This window comes from Delphinapterus leucas, chromosome 4 (genome assembly GCF_059928025.1).
Source record: "Delphinapterus leucas isolate spDelLeu-1000000601 "Yukka" chromosome 4, BTC_Dleu_Yukka2, whole genome shotgun sequence".
Taxonomy (NCBI): Eukaryota; Metazoa; Chordata; class Mammalia; order Artiodactyla; family Monodontidae; genus Delphinapterus; species Delphinapterus leucas.
This window is the reverse complement of record NC_143132.1, coordinates 80,232,395-80,251,739: the sequence shown is the minus strand read 5'-3', so window position 1 is coordinate 80,251,739 and position 19,345 is coordinate 80,232,395. Positions and strand designations below refer to the sequence as shown.

The 19,345-nt window shown below is 41.1% G+C and overlaps 1 protein-coding gene across 1 annotated transcript; it reads left to right on the top strand.

Moving 5' to 3' along the window:
* The first annotated feature begins 2,596 nt into the window (after positions 1-2,596).
* Positions 2,597-10,534, top strand: RTP4 (receptor transporter protein 4). The gene is given in 2 exon segments (XM_030760956.2): positions 2,597-3,221; positions 5,380-10,534. Coding segments are annotated over 2 exon segments (1,482 nt in total). The 5' UTR covers positions 2,597-2,925; the 3' UTR covers positions 6,566-10,534.
* Positions 10,535-19,345: the final 8,811 nt, after the last annotated feature.

Here is a 19,345-nt window from a genome sequence, read left to right as displayed (position 1 = left end):
TTAGTCCTAGTTAAATTAAATCTACCTTGGCTTTGGTTTCTGCAACTTGTAAAATAAGGGAGCTGGACTATTGCAGGAATGGCAAAAAAAATTGTCATCTATCAGTCAGTTGGCAGTGGCTGCCTAGACCATTGATGAAAGAGATTTTGAAGATATGCCCAGACCCAGAGAGAACAGTGCAATCATCGATTAGCAATGTCTGCCTTGAAAAAGAATAGGGGAGTGACATCATGTGCCATCCATGGATTAGATGACCCTGTAGATTCATTCCAGCTCAAAACTGCTGAGAATCTAAATTTTCCTTTTTCAGAACTGACCTGTGCTTTGTGTCCTTTGAGGATCCTTCCTCTTTTCTGACTGTCTCTCATGAACTCTTCAGCCAATCTATGATAAGGCACCAACTGTTGAAGAAAGCCTAGAGGTCACGACCCTGTGTGACTTGGTAAGTCGTTTTGACACCTTGGCTATCAATGACATGGGAAGGGGAGGTCATAAGATGATATATGAGGTTTCTTCCAACTACAAGTTCCATGATTTGATTATCCTAATGCCTTTGTACGAGGGAACAAGTGGCTTACAGTGGATCCATGGGGTTTTTAAAGGGCTGTAATTTCTTTCTCTTTCTTCTTTTTTTGTCATGGTGGTGAGGAAGGTAGTGGGCTTCCTCCAGCCCTCAAATCTCAATACATACCCCTGGTCTCCCCATGCCCCTGTCCATTGGACCAGGCTGGCCTGGAGCAGTTGTGTGTGTCAAAGGAAGCACATGAAGCAGAGGCAGAGGGAAATGGCAGGGAGTGCAATGGATCAGTCAAGGCTACATTTTGGGAAAAAAGACCATTTGAGGAATCAGGAGGCAGGGATGCTCTGAAGATACAGGACAAGAAGAGTGGGCTTGGGTTCTTAAACCCAGCAGAAAGTAGGAGAGCAAGGGTGGGGAAAGAGCCTAGGCATGGTTGGAGCAGGTGAGCAGAGCTCAGAGCTAGGACATGGGATGTTTGGGTTCTGGCCCTCTACTGGCAATAATTTTCTGTGCGACCTTGGGCAGGAGACTTCTTTCCTCTTTGTCTCTATTTTCTTATGTACAATAATCAGAGAGAAAAGAGGACAAGTTGATTCCTAAGGGATTTCCAGTTCTAATATCCCATGGGTTTAATTCCAAGTTCCTCCAACTATCTGTGCAGATAAGAGTCTCCTATACTGTCTATGCAGACATAAGCACCCTCAATGTGTAAAGGCAGATAAGAGTCTCCTATACTATCTATGCAGACATAAGCACCCTCAATGTGTAAAGGCAGATAAGAGTCTCCTATATAGTCTATGCAGACATAAGCACCCTCAATGTGTAAAGGCAGATAAGAGTCTCCTATATAGTCTATGCAGACATAAGCACCCTCAATGTGTAAAGGCAGATAAGAGTCTCCTATATTGTCTATGCAGACATAAGCACCCTCAATGTGTAAAGTTATAAGAGCAGAGAGAGTTTGTACAGAACAGAATATCCTGGGAGGAGGGGACAGGGGAGGGGGTTTCTGCCTCCCAAAGAGACACGTTAAAATCCAGAAAGCACGAGAAGACTTAGGCTTATCCTGTCTGGGACACAATAACTGTAGGGGCTTCTAAGGACATAAGCATCCTGCTTGTCTTACCTCCCCCATTTAAATTTCAACTCCAGAGGGACAGAGCTTACTTTCTAGAATCTCAGACTCTTGAGTTAGAAGTGACTTTATAGGTCATCTAGTTCCAATCCCTCACCCCAGGAATGGGAACTCTATCCTGACATCCAAAGATGGCTCCCACACTCGTATACTGCGTTACATGATAATTTACACAGCGAAAGGCAGAGTTAAGTAATCTTTTCATTTGGCCTAGAGTCCTGCCTCACGACCCAGGATATCTCAGTAGACCAAATCACTAGGTCAGGGTTTCACGATGGTTCTTCCCACTGGCTCCAGAGTGCCAATCTGGAACCCAAAACACCATTCTGAGCTCCCTCTGAGCTCTCCTCAGGGAGGGAGGTGGCTGAAGACATCACAGGTTTAGAATCTCACAGGACGGGGTTCAAGTCTCACTTATGTTGCTTACCAACCGGGTGGCTTTGAACAAGGGACCTCCACTCTCTGTGCCACTCACCTGAAAAGTACCAGGAATAATCCCCCCCTAAGGGACTGTGGTGAGGTCTCATCAGGTGCACGAAAGGAGCCTTGGACACGTGCTCCCCCACACCGGCCCCCCCTACCCAGTGTCTACACGAGGGCGTGAGCATCTATGGGCGTAGGAACTTACTCTTAGTTGATGTTACTTGTCCCAATGCCGAGCATAGTGCTTTGCCTAGTGCAAAAATAAGAGAAAAATAAAATAAAAACTAACTTATAGGTGCCTCCAGAATCCAGACCAGAGTTTTGTACTCAGACATCCCTTAGCAAGACCTGTTCACAAACTAGCAAATCCCTGCTGCCCCCTGTCCTCAGAACAAAAACTTGCTCTGTGTACTCAAACAGTCTGAAACAAAAGTCAAACCTGGAGTCTGTCATACAGAGTGAAGTAAGTCAGAAGGAGAAAAACAAATACCGTATGCTAACACACATATATGGAATCTAAGAAAAAAAAAAAAAAAGGTCATGAAGAACCTAGGGGTTAGACTTGAGGATATGGGGAGGGGGAAGGGTAAGCTGTGACAAAGTGACAGAGTGGCACGGACGTATATACACTACCAAACGTAGGGTGGATAGCTAGTGGGAAGCAGCCGCATAGCACAGGGAGATCAGCTAGGTGGTTTGTGACCACCTAGAGGGGTGGGATAGGGAGGGGAGGGAGGGAGATGCAAGAGGGAAGAGATATGGGGACATATGTATATGTATAACTGATTCACTTTGTTGTAAAGCAGAAACTAACACACCATTGTAAAGCAATTATACTCCAATAAAGATGTTAAAAAAAAAAAAAAAGCAGGTGACGTGTGTCCAGACAGAGAAACTGAAACTTGACAGAGAAACTGAAACTGTTTTTTCTTCTTGCTGGAAACTGAAAGTTATTGTAAACATGGACTCCAGGCCTCAGAGCAAGAGAATGGTTTTGGATGTTGGGACATGGGAGCAGACATTTCAAGAACTGATCTGGCAGGAGAAACCCCAGGCAAGATGGACCCTGAAGGTGGATGGGAACCTTCGGCCAGACTGTGCAGCCCCAGGCTGGAAACAATACAAGCAGAGAGCATTTGGCAGGTATGTGAGAGTCTGTCCAGCCATGGGCCTTTCTGAGCCAAGAGGTTCAGCTAAGCATTGATGATTCTTTTGAGAGCTTGTTAAAAGAATATGTGTCACCAGGCTCTTCATGCTTTTATAATCACAGTGTTCTTTAAGATGGAAATGATAAGGCTCTAAGCCTCTATTTTGCTTAATGGTAGGAAATTTTTTCTTTTACTAGGCTTTCTCCTTAAGTATTTCTGGAAATCCCCAGGGAATACCATAAATCTGCCCTCCTATTCTCTCACCACAATTTATTCCAGACTGCTTCTATATAGAGACCTGCTCTCCCCCATCAGTCCTGTCTGGCTTCCCCAGGCTGCAGCAGCCCTACGAGCCTAGTCCTGGTCAGTACCAGCCTAGGAAGACTGGGGCCTTCCTTTATAGCCCCAAGGATTGATTAAGGCCAAGCAATGGCTTTGAACATTACTTTACTGAAGGCCTGAAGATAACAGGAGGGATTGATGCTGCAAGAAATGAAAACCTGGTTCTTTGCATCCCTAAATACTGCCCCCCCCTTATTGTCTGTCTCCCTCTTTAACTTCCAATGAGCCTCTAAGTTGCAGGAACCAGTTTCCTTGCCCATGCAGAAGGGTGAGAAATGCTGACTTGGACAAGACTTGGACAATCAAGTCTTCTCTTTTTATATGGCATGCAGGGACTTTCGCTTCACTTTCCACCTCACCTGTTATCCTGCTTCCCTGCCTGCCCCCATCCTGCCTCAGGTGTCCTCTGTTCCATTCCTTATGGGTTATTAGCCATGCCATAAATTTTCAGACTTCTATACCCTTGTCTATGATGTTCTGCCTGTTCAGCAGGCCCTTTCTTCCTCCCTCCCTCCCTACTTGTCCCTCAAGGACTAACTCAAGTACCCTGGTCTTCCTAGGGACAGTAAGTGTTCTTTCTTCTCCATTCCCATAAGACAGTGAATGGCTCTCTCTTTCTTTCTTTCTCTTTCTCTCTTTCTCTCTCTCTCTCTCTCTCTCTCTCTCTCTCTCTATATATATATATATATATATATATATATGTTTGTAATACATTTATAAATAACATATGTTCACATATTACATACTACAGAACATACATATTTATATATAATTATTTTTAGCTGCAGAACCCATTGTTTACATGAAGCTTCCCGGGGCTCTACAGAACAGTTTTCAAGCCATTGGCCACAGCCCACATAGCAGTCATTCTGTTCTGCTTGGAACCTGGTGAACTATGTAAGAGTCTCTCTTTGCACCAGCCAGAGCTCTCTGAGGGACTCATGATGTCTTTTATCAGTTTGGCACTGCCACAAATGGACAGGTGCTTCTCTTGTTCAGATGAATTGACCTGATAGTCATTCTGAGTTGGGAAAAGCAACGGATCAGCATAGTTTTAGAAAAATATCAACCAGCTTTTGAAAAGCACTTTGTAGTTTACAAAATGCTTTTACATATATTGTCTCATTTAATGTTGACAATATAACCCTTGAATATTTTTCCCTTTAATATTTTATGGATGTAAAAATTGAAGCTTGGAGTAGTGCTTTGTCCAAAGTCCCCCTGCTGTAAACTACAGACTTGAGTCTCCAACCCAAGTATTATGGTTCCAGGTCCTAAGTCAGGTACAAAACTAACCACATTGCTCAATAGAGGTGATGTGGTATAGTAGGTAGATAATGTTGGGATTGGAAACATGGCTCTACCACTTAACTTTGTGTGTCCTTAAGCAAGTTGTGTATTGTTTTATGATTCAGTTTCCTTATCTGCATATTGGGCTCAATAATGCCTACCTCAGAAGAGCGCTTTAAAGATAAAATGGGATAACATTGCCTCAAAATAGGTACTTTATAAGAGTTTTCTATGACCTTGTAAAGATCAAATTTCACTGGCAAATGGCAGAAATGTTCTTCCCTCTGAGACATCCAGAGGTGTTTTACTGGCAGAGGCAGACTTGGTACCACATATAGGTGGGAGTTCAATGGGCCACAGGAGAAAGCTTTATTAGAAATGCAGTCCCTCTCATTCTTGTCAAATTGGCAATATCACATACACTTTTTCAAGTTGAAAGGGTTCTTAGAGACCGAGGCCAGGCCCATTTCCCTGGCCTCGGTCAACAATCAGCTGAGGGCACGATGATCTTCTGTCTGTAGGTTCTGTTGTTCCTCATGCCGTCGAAGCTGGGCTTCCGCCCAAGTGCAGATCCTATTTCACATGTACCTGGAGCACCAGAAGTCCCAAGGAAAGGTGCTTGTGCGGCTCTTTGGTTAGAGGTGCCGGAAGTGTTCCCAGTCTCAATTTGAGAAGCCTGAGTTCTCCCTGGATAGCACCAAGAGGATTCTGAACAACCTGGTGCAGCGTGTTCTGGAGAGATTCTACAGAAATGGCACCAAGAAGGTTTTGGAGATACCAGTGATCCAGGAGGTGCCTTTGGATGGGCACCACGATACGGTCAATTGTGAGGCATGTGCTCTGGGCTTCTGTATACAGAACTTACATAACTGCATGACAGAGCCAGCCAAATCCTCTCTCTCCTACATGAAGACTGGGAGCTCCTCTCCTCACCCTGGTGACATGTGTGGCCAAAACCAAGCTAGGAACCAGTCAGCTGAGGCAAAGGAGACTCAGGGAAGTGGGTATTCCTGCGCCCATAAAGGCCCAGGGCCCAGCCATGCCACTGCTGGGATCCAAGTGCCTGGGGCAGGCCCTCAGCTCAAATGGGAGACAGGCCGACTGCTCACACCAGGGGCATACTGGCAGGCTGCACGGGGAACAGGCCCACAGCCCATCCGAGTAGCAGGATCACTTCCCCCAGGGTGGACAGACCCACGGCCCAGACAAGCAATAGGTCCATTACCTAAAGGGTTGGCACATTCACAGTCCACACTGGGGACAGGACCACAGACACCCTGGCTGACATCTTCTCAGGCTATAAAGATGTCAGGCCAGCAGTTGACACAGGACGCACAAGCCACCCAAGGGGCAGGTCGTCAGGCCACAAAGGTGACAGACTCACAGCCCACACGGGGGACAATCCCAAGGGCCACATCAAGGTCAGACACTCAGGCTACAAGGAGGGCGGGCCCCTCACCACTGGGGTCAAACTCACAGCCCACACGGGGAACAGGCCCCATGGCTACAGGTAGGAACTTCAGTGAAAGTCAAGCTCCCTGGGGCAGGCAGGAGAGGTGCTCACCTAGAGGGTCTGCTCGAGACAGCTCTTTCAGATTACCTCCTTCAATGTTACCAAATAATTCCTTGAACCAGGAGCAGCCGTTCAATTGGGGCTATGTCTGTGTTGTTGCTCTGTTTACCTTTTTTCTATGTAAATACCTATAAGTAGAATGATGAAAAAAGACTTGTCTTCTCTTGTCTTAATTCCATGGTAATCAATGAACTGGTTGCCATTTTAATATGACAGAATTTGCTTTGGGACCAATGCAGGATCAAATTTATAGAATAAGAGCTGGTTCCTGGACCTCCTTTGCCGATAGTTTAAAACATGACCTAGCAGATTAATAAATATTTGTTAAATCATTAAAAGATTTTTACTCATGCATTCACTCATTCATTGATATCAATATATACAGACCACATCTTGACAAGAACTGAGGGTCCTGAGTTTCATCAGAAAGTTATTGTAGTAGGCTGAATAATGGTTCCCCCAAAATGCCCATGTCCTAATATGTTACTTTACATGGCTAAAGGGACTTTTCAGATGCGACTAATTTAAGGATCTTGAGATGAGGAGATTATCTTGTGTTATCCAAATGGGCCAAATGTAATCACATGGGTTTTTATAGGAGGAAGGCAAGAGGGTCAACGTCAGAAAAAGGAAAGTTAACTATAGAACCAGAGGTTGAAGTGATGTGGAGGAAGGGGTCACAAGCCAAGGAATGCAAGCAGCCTTTAGAAGCTCATAACGGCAAAGAAGTATATTCTCCCCTAGAGCCCCCAGAAGGAACCAGCTCTGCTGACATATGACTTTAGCCAACTGAGGCTGATATTAGACTTCTAACCTCCAAAACCATGAGAAAGTAAATTTATGTTGTTTTAAGGCACTAAATTCATGGTAATTTGTTACAGCAGCAACAGGAAATTAATACAGTTATCAGTGTCACTGCAGGGATCAGGCAGCTATGTTTTGGGTATGCTTTAGCTTTAACAACAACAAAAAAGAGTATAGATTAGAAATATTGACATACACATCCCCTCTTGTTCTTTTTTCTCTCCTACATAAACCCACCCAAATATCCCCATCCTAAAGAGATTTTCTAAAGCATCATCAAATCAAACGGAATCTGTTTAGAATGGAGGTATTTGGGTGGGCTTAAGTAGCTTGGTGACCCTTGGAGCTATCATATTCTCTCACTCCTTCTAGCATTGGATTGGGAATCATGTAAGAACGTGCCAATCCTGAGATCTTGTGATGCATAGCTTCATCTTTCACTCTCTCTTTCCATCTGTCTGCTAGGCATTTCTACATGGTTCTCGTACTACCACCTCTACCTTCCCACATTCAAAATCAAGCTCGTCAGCATCTCTGACTTTCTTGTTCAAATCTGCCCTAGTCACTCAAGCTTATCACCCTAGAGTCATTTTTAACTTCTCCTCCTTTTCACCAATGCTTATTATCCCTTCTTTTGTCAAGTTGCTCCCATCTCTTGCCACTAGGTTTTCCTATCAACCCCTCTCCCCAAACAGTTCAGGGACTTGGATTATTGAAATAATGAGGAGATTTGGATTTTACCTCATAGGCAGTGGGGAGTCATTGCAAGCATTTGAGAATATGGGCAATTTGAGTAGAATAACAGTTTAAAAATATTATATGTTTCTGGAAAAGAATGGAGTATAGGATAGAACCAGTTAGGATTCTGGCTTGAAATAGGAGAGTGGTAAACACAGAGAGGGGTTCTTGTAGACAATAAATATCTTGAAGGAATTTGAAGACAATGAAAGGCAAGATGGCAGAAAACCCAAGGATGAAAACACTTCCTTTTTTTCTGGCCATCTCTTTTCATTGCCTCTCAGGCCACTCCCATCAGCACTCTCCATTTATATATGCCCCCATCCCCAAACCACTTTACTAAATGTCTGCATTCCTCCTGTTTTCATACCTTTTTGCTTCTTTCATAAAGAACATACACATGAGGACTAGAGACTTTATTTCTGTCTTGGTTATGAGATATGACTGGTGCAGGTCATTATCCCTCCCTGAACCTCAGTTTCTCCATCTGTAAAATAGGTTAATGACTTCTAATTAAACATAGAGGATTGAACACATGCATTTCCTTCTGATCGCTCTTGAAATCCCACTGCGTGACAGTAAAAGGGGGGAAAAAAGCATCAATTCACAAGGCAAAGAGCATGGGTGGAAGCTACAAAACAGATGGATTAGTGATGGGTTACTGACTTGCAGAGAGATCTGGAATACAAGTTAGGCAAAGGAAAACCAAGGTGCAAGGCAATTGATGTGGCACAATTTCATAAAAGTTCGAAAACTGTAGGCAACAAGTAGCTCTGAAGGTGGGTGTTAGGAAGCCTGAAGTGGAAGGATTGGTCGAAAGCCTTTAGAAAAAGTTCCATTTCCCCACTCCGATGCAGCCTTGTACCCACTCTTAACTCATTCCAGGGTGAGGAATGGAGGTTTATTCTCTGAAGACATTGACCCAGAGGGACTCTGGGTTTAGGAACTTGTGCATAGTTAAGGGAGGGGGTACCAACCAGCAATCAGAAAGTCTACATACTGACTAGAGGCACTCCCTTAGCCCACTACCAAATCTAGGAGCCAGCATTATATCCTACTAACCCTCCCCTCAAATACACAAAGAATGGACATTTCCTCATTAGGAAAACTGATCAGCTCAAGAGAGAGAAAAAAATACATATACTGAAATCGGGGAAGGGGGTTCCTCCAATGGAATGACCAACTCAGATCATATAGTACTGTAGTACATATTTATTGAAAAAAATCTGCGTATAAGTGGACCCATGCTGTTCAAACCCATGTTGTTCAAGCGTCAACTGTATATGTAAACTACTAGAAATAATAAGGGGAAAAATTCTGTATGCAAGGTAAGTAAGACGTGTTTTTGGCTAAGAAAAGGTATGAGATATGGAGATGCATTTTTGTTAATGGAAAAGAAAGTAAATTTGTCCTAAAGTAATACTGATTATTTCAGAATTGAAAAGAGGACAACAGAAAAATAGAGGGCAAATTATGGACATATCTATATCTGTAACTATAGAGAGAGAGGGGAATTAAGCATGAGCATGGGAAATTTTACCTTGTCTAATCAAACTGGCTAAAATTGAATTGTTATTAAAAGTGTTTTTTAAATAAGCCTTAATATTAATAGTGTACTTATATAAAACTAAAACTTGATTTTTTTTCATATACTGAAAAGACAAAGTTTTACTGGACTGTTGGTCTGCTCCTGATAAGAGACTGTGAAAGGTTTTTCTTTACCTATTAAATAACCTTCCTAAAAAACAGAAGTTCTGTGTTTTATCAAAATAATTTCCTGTGCTTCATGTCATCTTAATCAGGTCTTTGGTAACTTAAGAAAAATGAATCTTCTCAATATTAAGAGTGAAGTTTTGTTAACAGCTATGTAACATTCTATATTTGCCTTTGAAACACTTTACTGTCACTTTGTCACATAGATTATTAAGTATTGTTTATTAATAATCTGGGATCCTATTTAGTCAAGTATCCAAACCTTTTGATATTTTTCACAAACTTCCCAAAATTAAATTCTAAATAAAGTCTTTTTGACCTCGAACTAATTTGGGGATTTCCCAGAGGGCCCCTGGAACATCTCAAAAGATTTGTTCTCTCTCCTTTTTTAAAAAAAAAATTGAAGTATAATTGTTTTACAATGCTATGTTAGTTTCTGGTGAACAGAAGAGTAATTTAATTATATATATATATATTCTTTTTCATATTTTTTTTCCATTATGGTTTATTACAGGATGTTGAATATGTTCCCTGTGCTATACAGTAGGACCTTGTTGTTCATCTATTTTATATATAATAGTTTATATCTGCTAATCCCAAATACCTAATTTATCCCTCCATCACCCCCTCTCCCCTTTGGTAACCATAAGTTTGTTTTCTATCTCTGTTACTCTGTTTCTGTTTTGTATACAGATTCGTTTGTATTAATTTTTTAGATTCCACATATAAGTGCTACCATATAATATTTGTCCTCTCTCTTTATAGAGGAGAGATGATGAACTAATTAGGCTTGTTTGATATGTTGGATTATGTGAGAAGCATTGCCAAATAAATGATGCTAAACCTTCTTAGATTATATTTGTGTGGCTACATGTTATTTATATGTGTTCTAGAAATTGTATAAAATCTGATATGTCCTGGTATGTTATCACTTTTAATTCTAATTATTATCTTGAAGTGTTGTGTGTTACAGAAATAAGCACATTTCCTTGTCAACTGCATTATAATGAACTCTCATGAGGTCTTTAACCATGGCCATTTTAAAGTCTTTGTCATTTACAGAGAGTTACTCTTTTACTTTTATGCTTTTGCAAATATGTTTCATTTTCAGAGAGATTCATGGAGCGGGCTCAAACAAGTACTCTAGAATACAGGTTTCTGATAACTTTAAGATCATAAAACTGAACTGGGTAGGAATTTCCAGAACTCATGGAAAAACTGGATTCAAACAGAACAAGAATTAATAACATGGGACTGAATGAACCGATGAGGATGATTATAATTTTATGATTTTTATTTGAAACACTGCTGATTTTTAAAAATGTTTTAGTTTTTCCAGATTTGAGGGAAACCCTCCCTCTTTTCTCTTAAGCTATCAACAAAGATGACTTATCTTTTTCTCCCTTCTTGATCCTTCTATAATTCATAAACTCTCAATGAGTATTCTTATTTTCATGGTAATATATTTATTTGCATAAGTTCAATAAGAATCTGTTCTTATAACAGGACACAGTTGAAAACACTGGTTATATTATCAAGGCTCTGACTAGGATGTTAGGTTTGAGAATGTGCATAGACTCAGATATAACCAGAAAACTTAAAGGAACTAAGGTTGACTTTATGAAGCCAATAAAACCCCTTGGAAATACTGGCCTGCCCTTGCTTACAAGGTTCCCAGCAACCTAATCAGGTGACCAAGGAAGGTCACTTCCTGTTAGGTACAAGAGCCTCAAGATACTCTGGGGATCTTGAGAAGAGATGAACTCACCCAAATCTATGTGTATTGCAGGAAATTTCTGATGATAAGTCCTTGGCTTGGCTTCCTGGCCTTAAGAGGCTTTTAAAAGTTCAAACTGATATTTCTTAAGAAAAGTTCCAGCAAACAGATTTAAAAGAGCCTCTATGATCAATCACTATTCTTGCTGCACTTATGTAAATAATCAGGTCAATTTTTTGGAACTAGATGTATTTTGCAAAAAAATTAGACTTAATTTGGCTCTCTTTTATAGAAATGAGGGTCATTTTAGAGAGATAAAGTAGGTTTCAGTAACACACCTTTGTGGATATTAGATTCTAGTACTGTTAATTGTCTTTGAGGTTTTGTTATTTACCTGTAAACTGGACTGAATCCTGAATTCTTCTAGTTTCCTCCAATATCTGGCTATAACACCCCAAACTAATGTTTCCAATTTTCTCTTACCCTTTTGACTTGGAATCACTAAGAACAAAAGCTGCACTATTCCCTGAAACCCTGCAAACTGAATGTGAACGACTTGATACAAACTTCAGAGAAACCACCACAACAGCTTATGTGTAGGCCATCTTTGTGTCTGCTGCTGTGTGTACCGCTCAGAAAGTTTACTTGAACACATGATGACATCATTAGAGACATTCCAACTACAGAAGATGCTTTGACCCCAACATCTAGAGTATTATCTAGAAATCTTCTTGACTGACTGCCCTCAGAACTCAGACTGGGTTTTCAGTCTGCTGCAATCATTAAGCTTTGTTTTTATTTTGTTTCCATAGAAATGCCTTATTAAATACCTGATTTCTCACACAATATAGGCCTAATTTGGGGAGCTCAAATACAAGACAACCTCCTGAAATGAGACACGACCATTTAACTGAACTGACCTATTCTCAAGACGGAGATTGGTTTAATGAGATATGAAGCAATCTATCAACTTAGCTTCTGGGCTGTGAAACTTCTTGTTTGAAGTTTCAAAGGCAGGACTGAAGAGGAGCAGAATTTGTTATCCTAAAACATGCCTCTTCAGCATAAGGATTATTTTAAGCTGGCTATTTTTAAGAAACAGCAGACAGAGGAGAAGCTCTGAGAACTGAGTAGAAGTTACCCTTTTGTAAGAGACATTTATATTTATAAGGGAAATCTCCATGTGTGAGAGTATCTCCCTCTCTGTATTAGGAAGAGAAGGATGATTCTAAATCTCTAGAAACTCTTTGCGATGGAGAAGGTAAGGACTTCAATCTGTATAACAACCTTACTCTTGTTTACTATGTTTTCCTGGTCACCTTCCATAACTGACTCCTCACCCTCAACATCTTCTTTTGTCTTTAGCTGAATATTTAACATGATGATTCTGACCATCTTGGGGAGTTACTCGGTTTCCCTGGGTCTCTCCCACGTATACATGAAGGTATACATGTTATACTTTTATTTGACATTCTCCTGTGAATCTGTCTTATATCAATTTAATTATTAGACCAGCCAAAAACCTAGAAGGAAAGAAAGGGAAATCTTTCCACTCCTATACAGCCCGGGAAGCATTACTCTACCTCCATGCTTGGTAATTAACTTGAATTATGCAATAATGGATTGGGATGTTACTGGAGGGAAGAAAGAAATGGAGAGAAATTCAGCAGCACCTAACCAAGCCATGAGGAAGTATTATCAGTCAGGCCAGGCAGCCAAACTGGGATCAGAAACAAATATATATATATATTTTATGAACACTGTAAGCACAGAGATAATTCTCAGCCAAACAGAGATCTGACATGAGAGGACTCAGCAAAAAACTCCTGTTAACAAAATCAGTCATCCCCTAAAATGGAAAAGTTTTTCATTAATGAGAGTCCAGGGCCAAAAGCTGTGGATTTCAAGGAATGCTAAATGCATCCACTGACCTTTCTTGACCTGCTTTTCTTGTTCTGTGCTACCATCTATCCTTTACATCTTCACCCCTGGTTAATTCAAGGCACTTTCAGCTTGTGCATTATGTCTGAACATCCTCAGGCCAAGAAGTCACAGGGAGGGAAGACTCTGGAGGTTTGGAAGGACAGATTCATCAGATGTCAGAGCCAGAAGCGGGTTTAGAGGGGAATCCTGACCCACCTCTTTGCAGCAGTGGGAGGGAAGGGAATAGCTGTTTGATCCCTGGTCCCTCAGCAGAGGCCAAATGTCATCAATTTTCACTTAGAGATGTCAAAGAGATGAACACTCAGGGGTGAAGCCTTACCCTTGGGATTAAACTAAAAGCTTGCAGTGTGGAACTAGGAACTTCTGAGGTTTATAGTGGGAAGTAGGGAATGGTTGGAGGAGACAAAGGCAGGGAAACGGAGTAAACTGGGTGAAACAACACAGGTTGGCTCCTGGAAACTTCCAAATAATCTTAGAATTGCTGCAGGCAAGCAGCATTCTGGTGTGAACTGACCACCTCTCTGGGGGCTGGATGTCTGGGAGCAGTGCTGGCAGGCACTGATTCCAGCTCTAGAGAGTTAGTGTGGTTCTTTCTCCAGAGACCCTGGGAAGCTGGGAAAGAGGGTCCCAGATGGCTTAGTGGCTCAGATACCTTAGAGTGGGCTCTTAGAAACCCTCTAGTCCTAATGTATTTTTTAACAGAGGAGAAAACCAAGTCTTTAGAGACATAAGATTGCCTGTTAGAGTATAATTTTCGAAAAGGTAAAATCATGTCTCTCATACAGGTGTTAAATGAACAGGTTTCAAAGATTTTATTGAGCTCATTAATTAATGAGGAAAGCAGTAAGATTTAAAACCGGCACAGAGAACATTTGAGAAGCTAGGTATGTATAAGCAATTTAATGGCTTGCTGAGTTACAAGCTATCCAAAAACTGGCTTATGTTTAACCGGATCATAAACTGTAAACTTTCAGGCTATTAGTTCCACTGGGAAGAAATTATTTGCATCTTCACTGAACAAAATTTTCCTAATGAACCTTTGCCTTATAGTGAAGTAAAGTCATCCAATAAATTCAAAGTCTGCACTGAAAGAACACTCAATGATTTCTTTTGCCTATTTCCAAGTTTCAGGTAATTTTAAAAAACCTGTCCAAAATAACACTGGTGTTTGCTAGCAGATGTAGGATGACATCTGAAGTCTCTTTATACTCAACCCTGTGTTGTTGTCCTTGCCACACAATCCAGAAAGACCCAGATGTACAAGAGCGAAATTGTGAATGGAAGAAGTAGTATATTCCCTACTCTGGTCTGCCCCACCCATCCACTCACTTAAGGTGTTGCGTATGAAACACTGACCTGTGAGGACGCCCAGACTAGTTCCTTGTCCCCATATTTCCCAGACACAAGGTATGATCTCAATACTCTCTTTCCCTCCAGTGTCTTACAGGAATCCTTAATCACCCTCCCCCACCCACACACACACTCAGTCCTTATACTTGACTGTGTCCAGGATCCTTTTCTGCATATTCTCTATTGGAAACTTCATTAGATGTGTTCCAGTGAGGCTCAGTGACATCTTGGTGGAGATGTTACCTAAAGGGATTTAAGACTGAATGTACTCACTTGGCATAGGTATCCATTAAAGTTCTTCCACTTCTTAAATTCAAGGATTCTATAATAGTTAATTTTCCAAGATAGGACTGAGAACTTGCATATAGAACCTAGGAAGCCTCAGGTGGATTTGCAAAGGTGGCATTGATTTTTTGGCTTTAGGATAACTCTAATTTCTTGGCTCTTCATTAGAGTGAATGCTAATGTCCTTCCTTTTGGGAGGGCTCTGAGTATAAGTGAGTTACTATTTGCCAAAAGATTTGGGAGCCTGAGACAAGTAACACTGAGCTGCTCACCAACAATGACAAGTCATCTACACAAACATCCATCCTTTTGTTCCTTCCAGATCTTTGTGGGTGGCAGAGATTGGAATAATTTCATTACCAGAGTTCATCAGACTTGCCAGTGTCTCTTTAAGATTGCCTTTTTCAAAATTACTTTGTTTGTCTGAAATGGAATTCAGGTAGATAAGGGGTAGCTATTAACCATTCAAAAGATAACATGATGGGGATGAATCATCTACCCCCAGGCCCTGATTTTGAGGCTTGCTTTTGTATTCTTTTTATCCTCTAGATAAAAAGAAAAAACATTTTAAGAATGAATTTCTTACGGTTAGTGTTAAAAAAAAAAAAAAAAAAGGGACGTTTCAGCCTTTCCCAGGAATGGAATCTTAAACTAGTCAATCTGGAATCACCTTCACTGGTCAGTACCAGTGAAGAAATCTGCCTGATAGACCCCTGCTGGCTCCTAAAGGAAGGTGACCTCGCCACAGACAATTCGTTCTTTGCTAGTTTAACTTCCATGTCCTGCTCCCTTCTGTCTTTAGAAGTCTTTGATTTTGTACAGGTCTTCGGAGCTCCTTTCTATCTTAAAGAGCATCACTTTTTTTTCGGGTATTTACCTTTCTCTTGCAAAGCTCACTTGCTTCACCCCCAACCCCAAGGCCTGATTTATCCAAGGGAAAGCACATACCCTGGACAGTGATTGATTCATAAAAGAACGTCGACACAAAGTTGGTCAATAAGATGCAAGGAGAAGTTTGCAGAGGGCTTCTGGGAAATCCTTCCTCACTTTTTAAATAAAATTTCCAAAAAGTGACCCTCGTATATTTTCTGGACAAACCATGCCCATGTTTGAAGTTTGGCATGTCCACAGCTGCCTCACTAGTAGGTTGAGGATGAAAACTCAGAGGAAGGGAGAGCCAGGGCCACAGGCTTATATGCACTCTAGGGTTTGCCTTACTGTTGGACTTTCTTATAGGAGCCAATAAATTTCCCATTTGTTTAAGCCACACAAAATCCAGGGATGAAGACTGAATCATGAGTTAGGCAGACAATCCAATGGAAACGTTATCTGAAAGAGCTGGGTAAGGTAGCAGAATATGCTATGAAGCAATGGGAGAGGAACAAAGATACCAGCACAAAGGAGGATGCTGGGAATCAAGAGTCTGGGGCAAAACTTAAAGAGATTCCTGAGAATCTGGGGCATTGTTTCTGGGGTTGTGTGCTGCACAACTGATCTGCTGGTTATTGCCTTATTGTGACTCCTGGAATTCTCTTTCTTGTCTAAGTCTAAATACCACCCACCCTTCAAGCCCTAGCTCAAAGCTTACCTCCCATGGGGAGTCTTTCCATTTGCACTGGGCCTTGTTTACTGCCCCCAGCTGAGACTTCCTTGGGATCTCTCTTCTCTACAGAATGTCTGTCATGCAGAACCTCTAAGTATCCTGGGTGAGAGCCGTGTCCCTTAAGGCCGAATGAACTAGTATGCTTCTTTGTTTCTTCTCCCACAGAGCTGGGCCCAGAGTTATTCCCAGAAATCACAAGAAAGTGAACGTGTCTGCAGAACAGTGCGCTGAAGTTTATTAGTGAGGCCATCTCAGTGTTCATAATGAAACCCTTTGTCAGCACGGCCCCTGAGTGTTATCCCTCCCTGGGTGCTTGGTCATACAGGGCTGCCCCACAGCTGAGTTCAGAGGGGGACCCCCTCTTCCATTCTCAGGCTGTACTGAGAAAGACCATAGCCCTAGCTCTCAGAGAAGTTCCCAGAAATGGTGAAAGAGGTGAAGAAATCACTTTGACCTTGTTTAACTTGGAATTGTGGAATATCTGAGCTGAAATGAAGCTTAAAGTTCACAGAGGCACATTTTCCTTTTTCAGCGGGGGAAACTGAGGCAGAAGGTAGAAGGAACCCGCCTAAGGTTCTACTATTAAAGTGATCTTTAAACAATCACCATTGAGTGTATGGGGAAAGCTGAGCAACTCAGCCCATCATTTCCTTAAAGACAACTGCTTGTTTATTACTTAGGCTTCTTTTTCACTAAAAAGCTGGGCAATTTGATAGTAACTAAAAAAGGTGTCTAAAGAAATGGCCATTTTAAAAGCAATAATTACTCATATTTCAATACAGCTCTATAGTTTAAAAAAAATTTTTTTATAGCTTGCTCCTTCTTACAATTGTTTTCTGGAAGGAGAGATTGTTGTTTCTATTTTAGAAATGTAGAAACCAATCTCACCCCACCCAGGTCATACTTCAGATTCAGGCCTGGAATTCCATCTCCTTTGCCTACTCCTGTGTGTATTCCTTTCTGTTCACATGGGATTGAGAAACATGAATTTTGAAAACCAGTTTGATGCCTCCAATGTTTCCAAACCTCAATTACCCTTCACAGTGGCAGAGCCCTGGCTTTTTATCAGCCTAGCTCTAATGCTAGATTTTGGGTCTAGACCCCCCTTCCTTGTCTTTGGTTGATAGTGGAGCCTTTTTAATGAAATGGCCCAGAAAATACTGCCTACTGTCTTCAAATATTAATAACTTCATTTGTTTGCAAAACTTAGGGAGGGTGTCATAAAAATTAATGAGTGTGTTGGTGGAAATCAATTGTCTTTCTGCAAAAGATTCTCTGGAGACATTGTGTAGGAAATTATGTGAATTTTTTTTTTTTTTAACTTCTGAGATAGTATATTTCTAGCTAAAGGGTATGTTTTGAGTTTATTTATGATCCAGAAAATGGAGACTTTGTAAAGATCTTCTGGTCCTTTGCTTTGAAGAAAGATGAAGTTTGGAGAAAAACAATCCCAAAGAATGAAAACCCAAGGGAACCACTTCAATCAAATATTTCTCATAATTTTGGCCTGGGTATTTGTATTCCTCTTCAGTCCTTATATTTTTACACTCATAACTGGGCTAAGGTAAATTCTTACTGAGTTGGAGACAGAGCCAGGCTCAGAGAGGAGAAGAGATGTACAGAGTCTCATAGTCCAGTTAGTAGAAGAGACTGCTGATCCCCAGCCCACAATTTTTGCTGTATTACATTGTTTGTCTTTCCTGCTCTCTCTTAAAAAAGAAAAAAAAAAATGGGCATGGGGATAGAAGTTAGCAATGTATTCATTTGTTCTTGTTAATTTTCCAAATTAACGTAACTTAATTACATTGAGTTAAGATCACAATCTTTTTCCACTCTAAATCTGTGTTCATCTCAAATTTACTAGTGTCAGATGGCATCAGATAGGCTGTAGGCTTTCTGGAGGTCCAGCTATGAGGAAATTGAATTGGAGATACATTTAGCCTGGACTGAATGGACCACACTGATGTATTTCACATCTTGAACATGGATAAAATACATAATTTTATGAAGAGTTGGTAACATTTAAATACACCATATTAATTGCAATTTGAAAAACATATTGGAACATTTCAGTAAATCAAGTGAGAATTTACTGACTACTGATTTGGACATACATGAAGGGTACTTTATTTTCCTTTGAAAATTATTTATTGAAGAACTGAAGGAAAATTCAGATAAAAATTGGTGGATATTTATTGCAACATCTTTTCAAATTTTTGATTGTTTGAATGTTTTCATAATAAAAATTCAAGGACTTTTAAAAAATTAAGGGAACACAGAATAACAGTGATCAAGACAAGCAAGGAAATCGCCAGAAATTTTCTCATATTGAAAGGAAAATTGTAACAAAAACAAAAATTACCAAAGGAAGTAATTCATTAAGAAGAAGAGAGGGACTTCTTTCGTGGCACAGTGGTCAAGAATCCACCTGCCAATGCAGGGAACATGGCTTCGAGCCCTGGTCCGGGAAGATCCCACATGCGGCAGGGCAACTAAGCCCGTGTGCCACAACTACTGAGCCTGTGCTCTAGAGCCCAAGAGCCACAACTACTGAAGCCCGTGCACCTAGAAACCATGCTCCGCAACAAGAGAAGCCACCGCCACCGCAACGAGAAGCCTGCCACCGCAACGAAGTGTATCCCCACTTGCAGCAACTAGAGAAAGCCCACACATAGTAACGAAGACCCCACTAGGCCAAAAAAAATGTTTTAGGGAAAAGTATTGTAGAGACATGAGGCTATGTCATTTTTCTGGATTTTT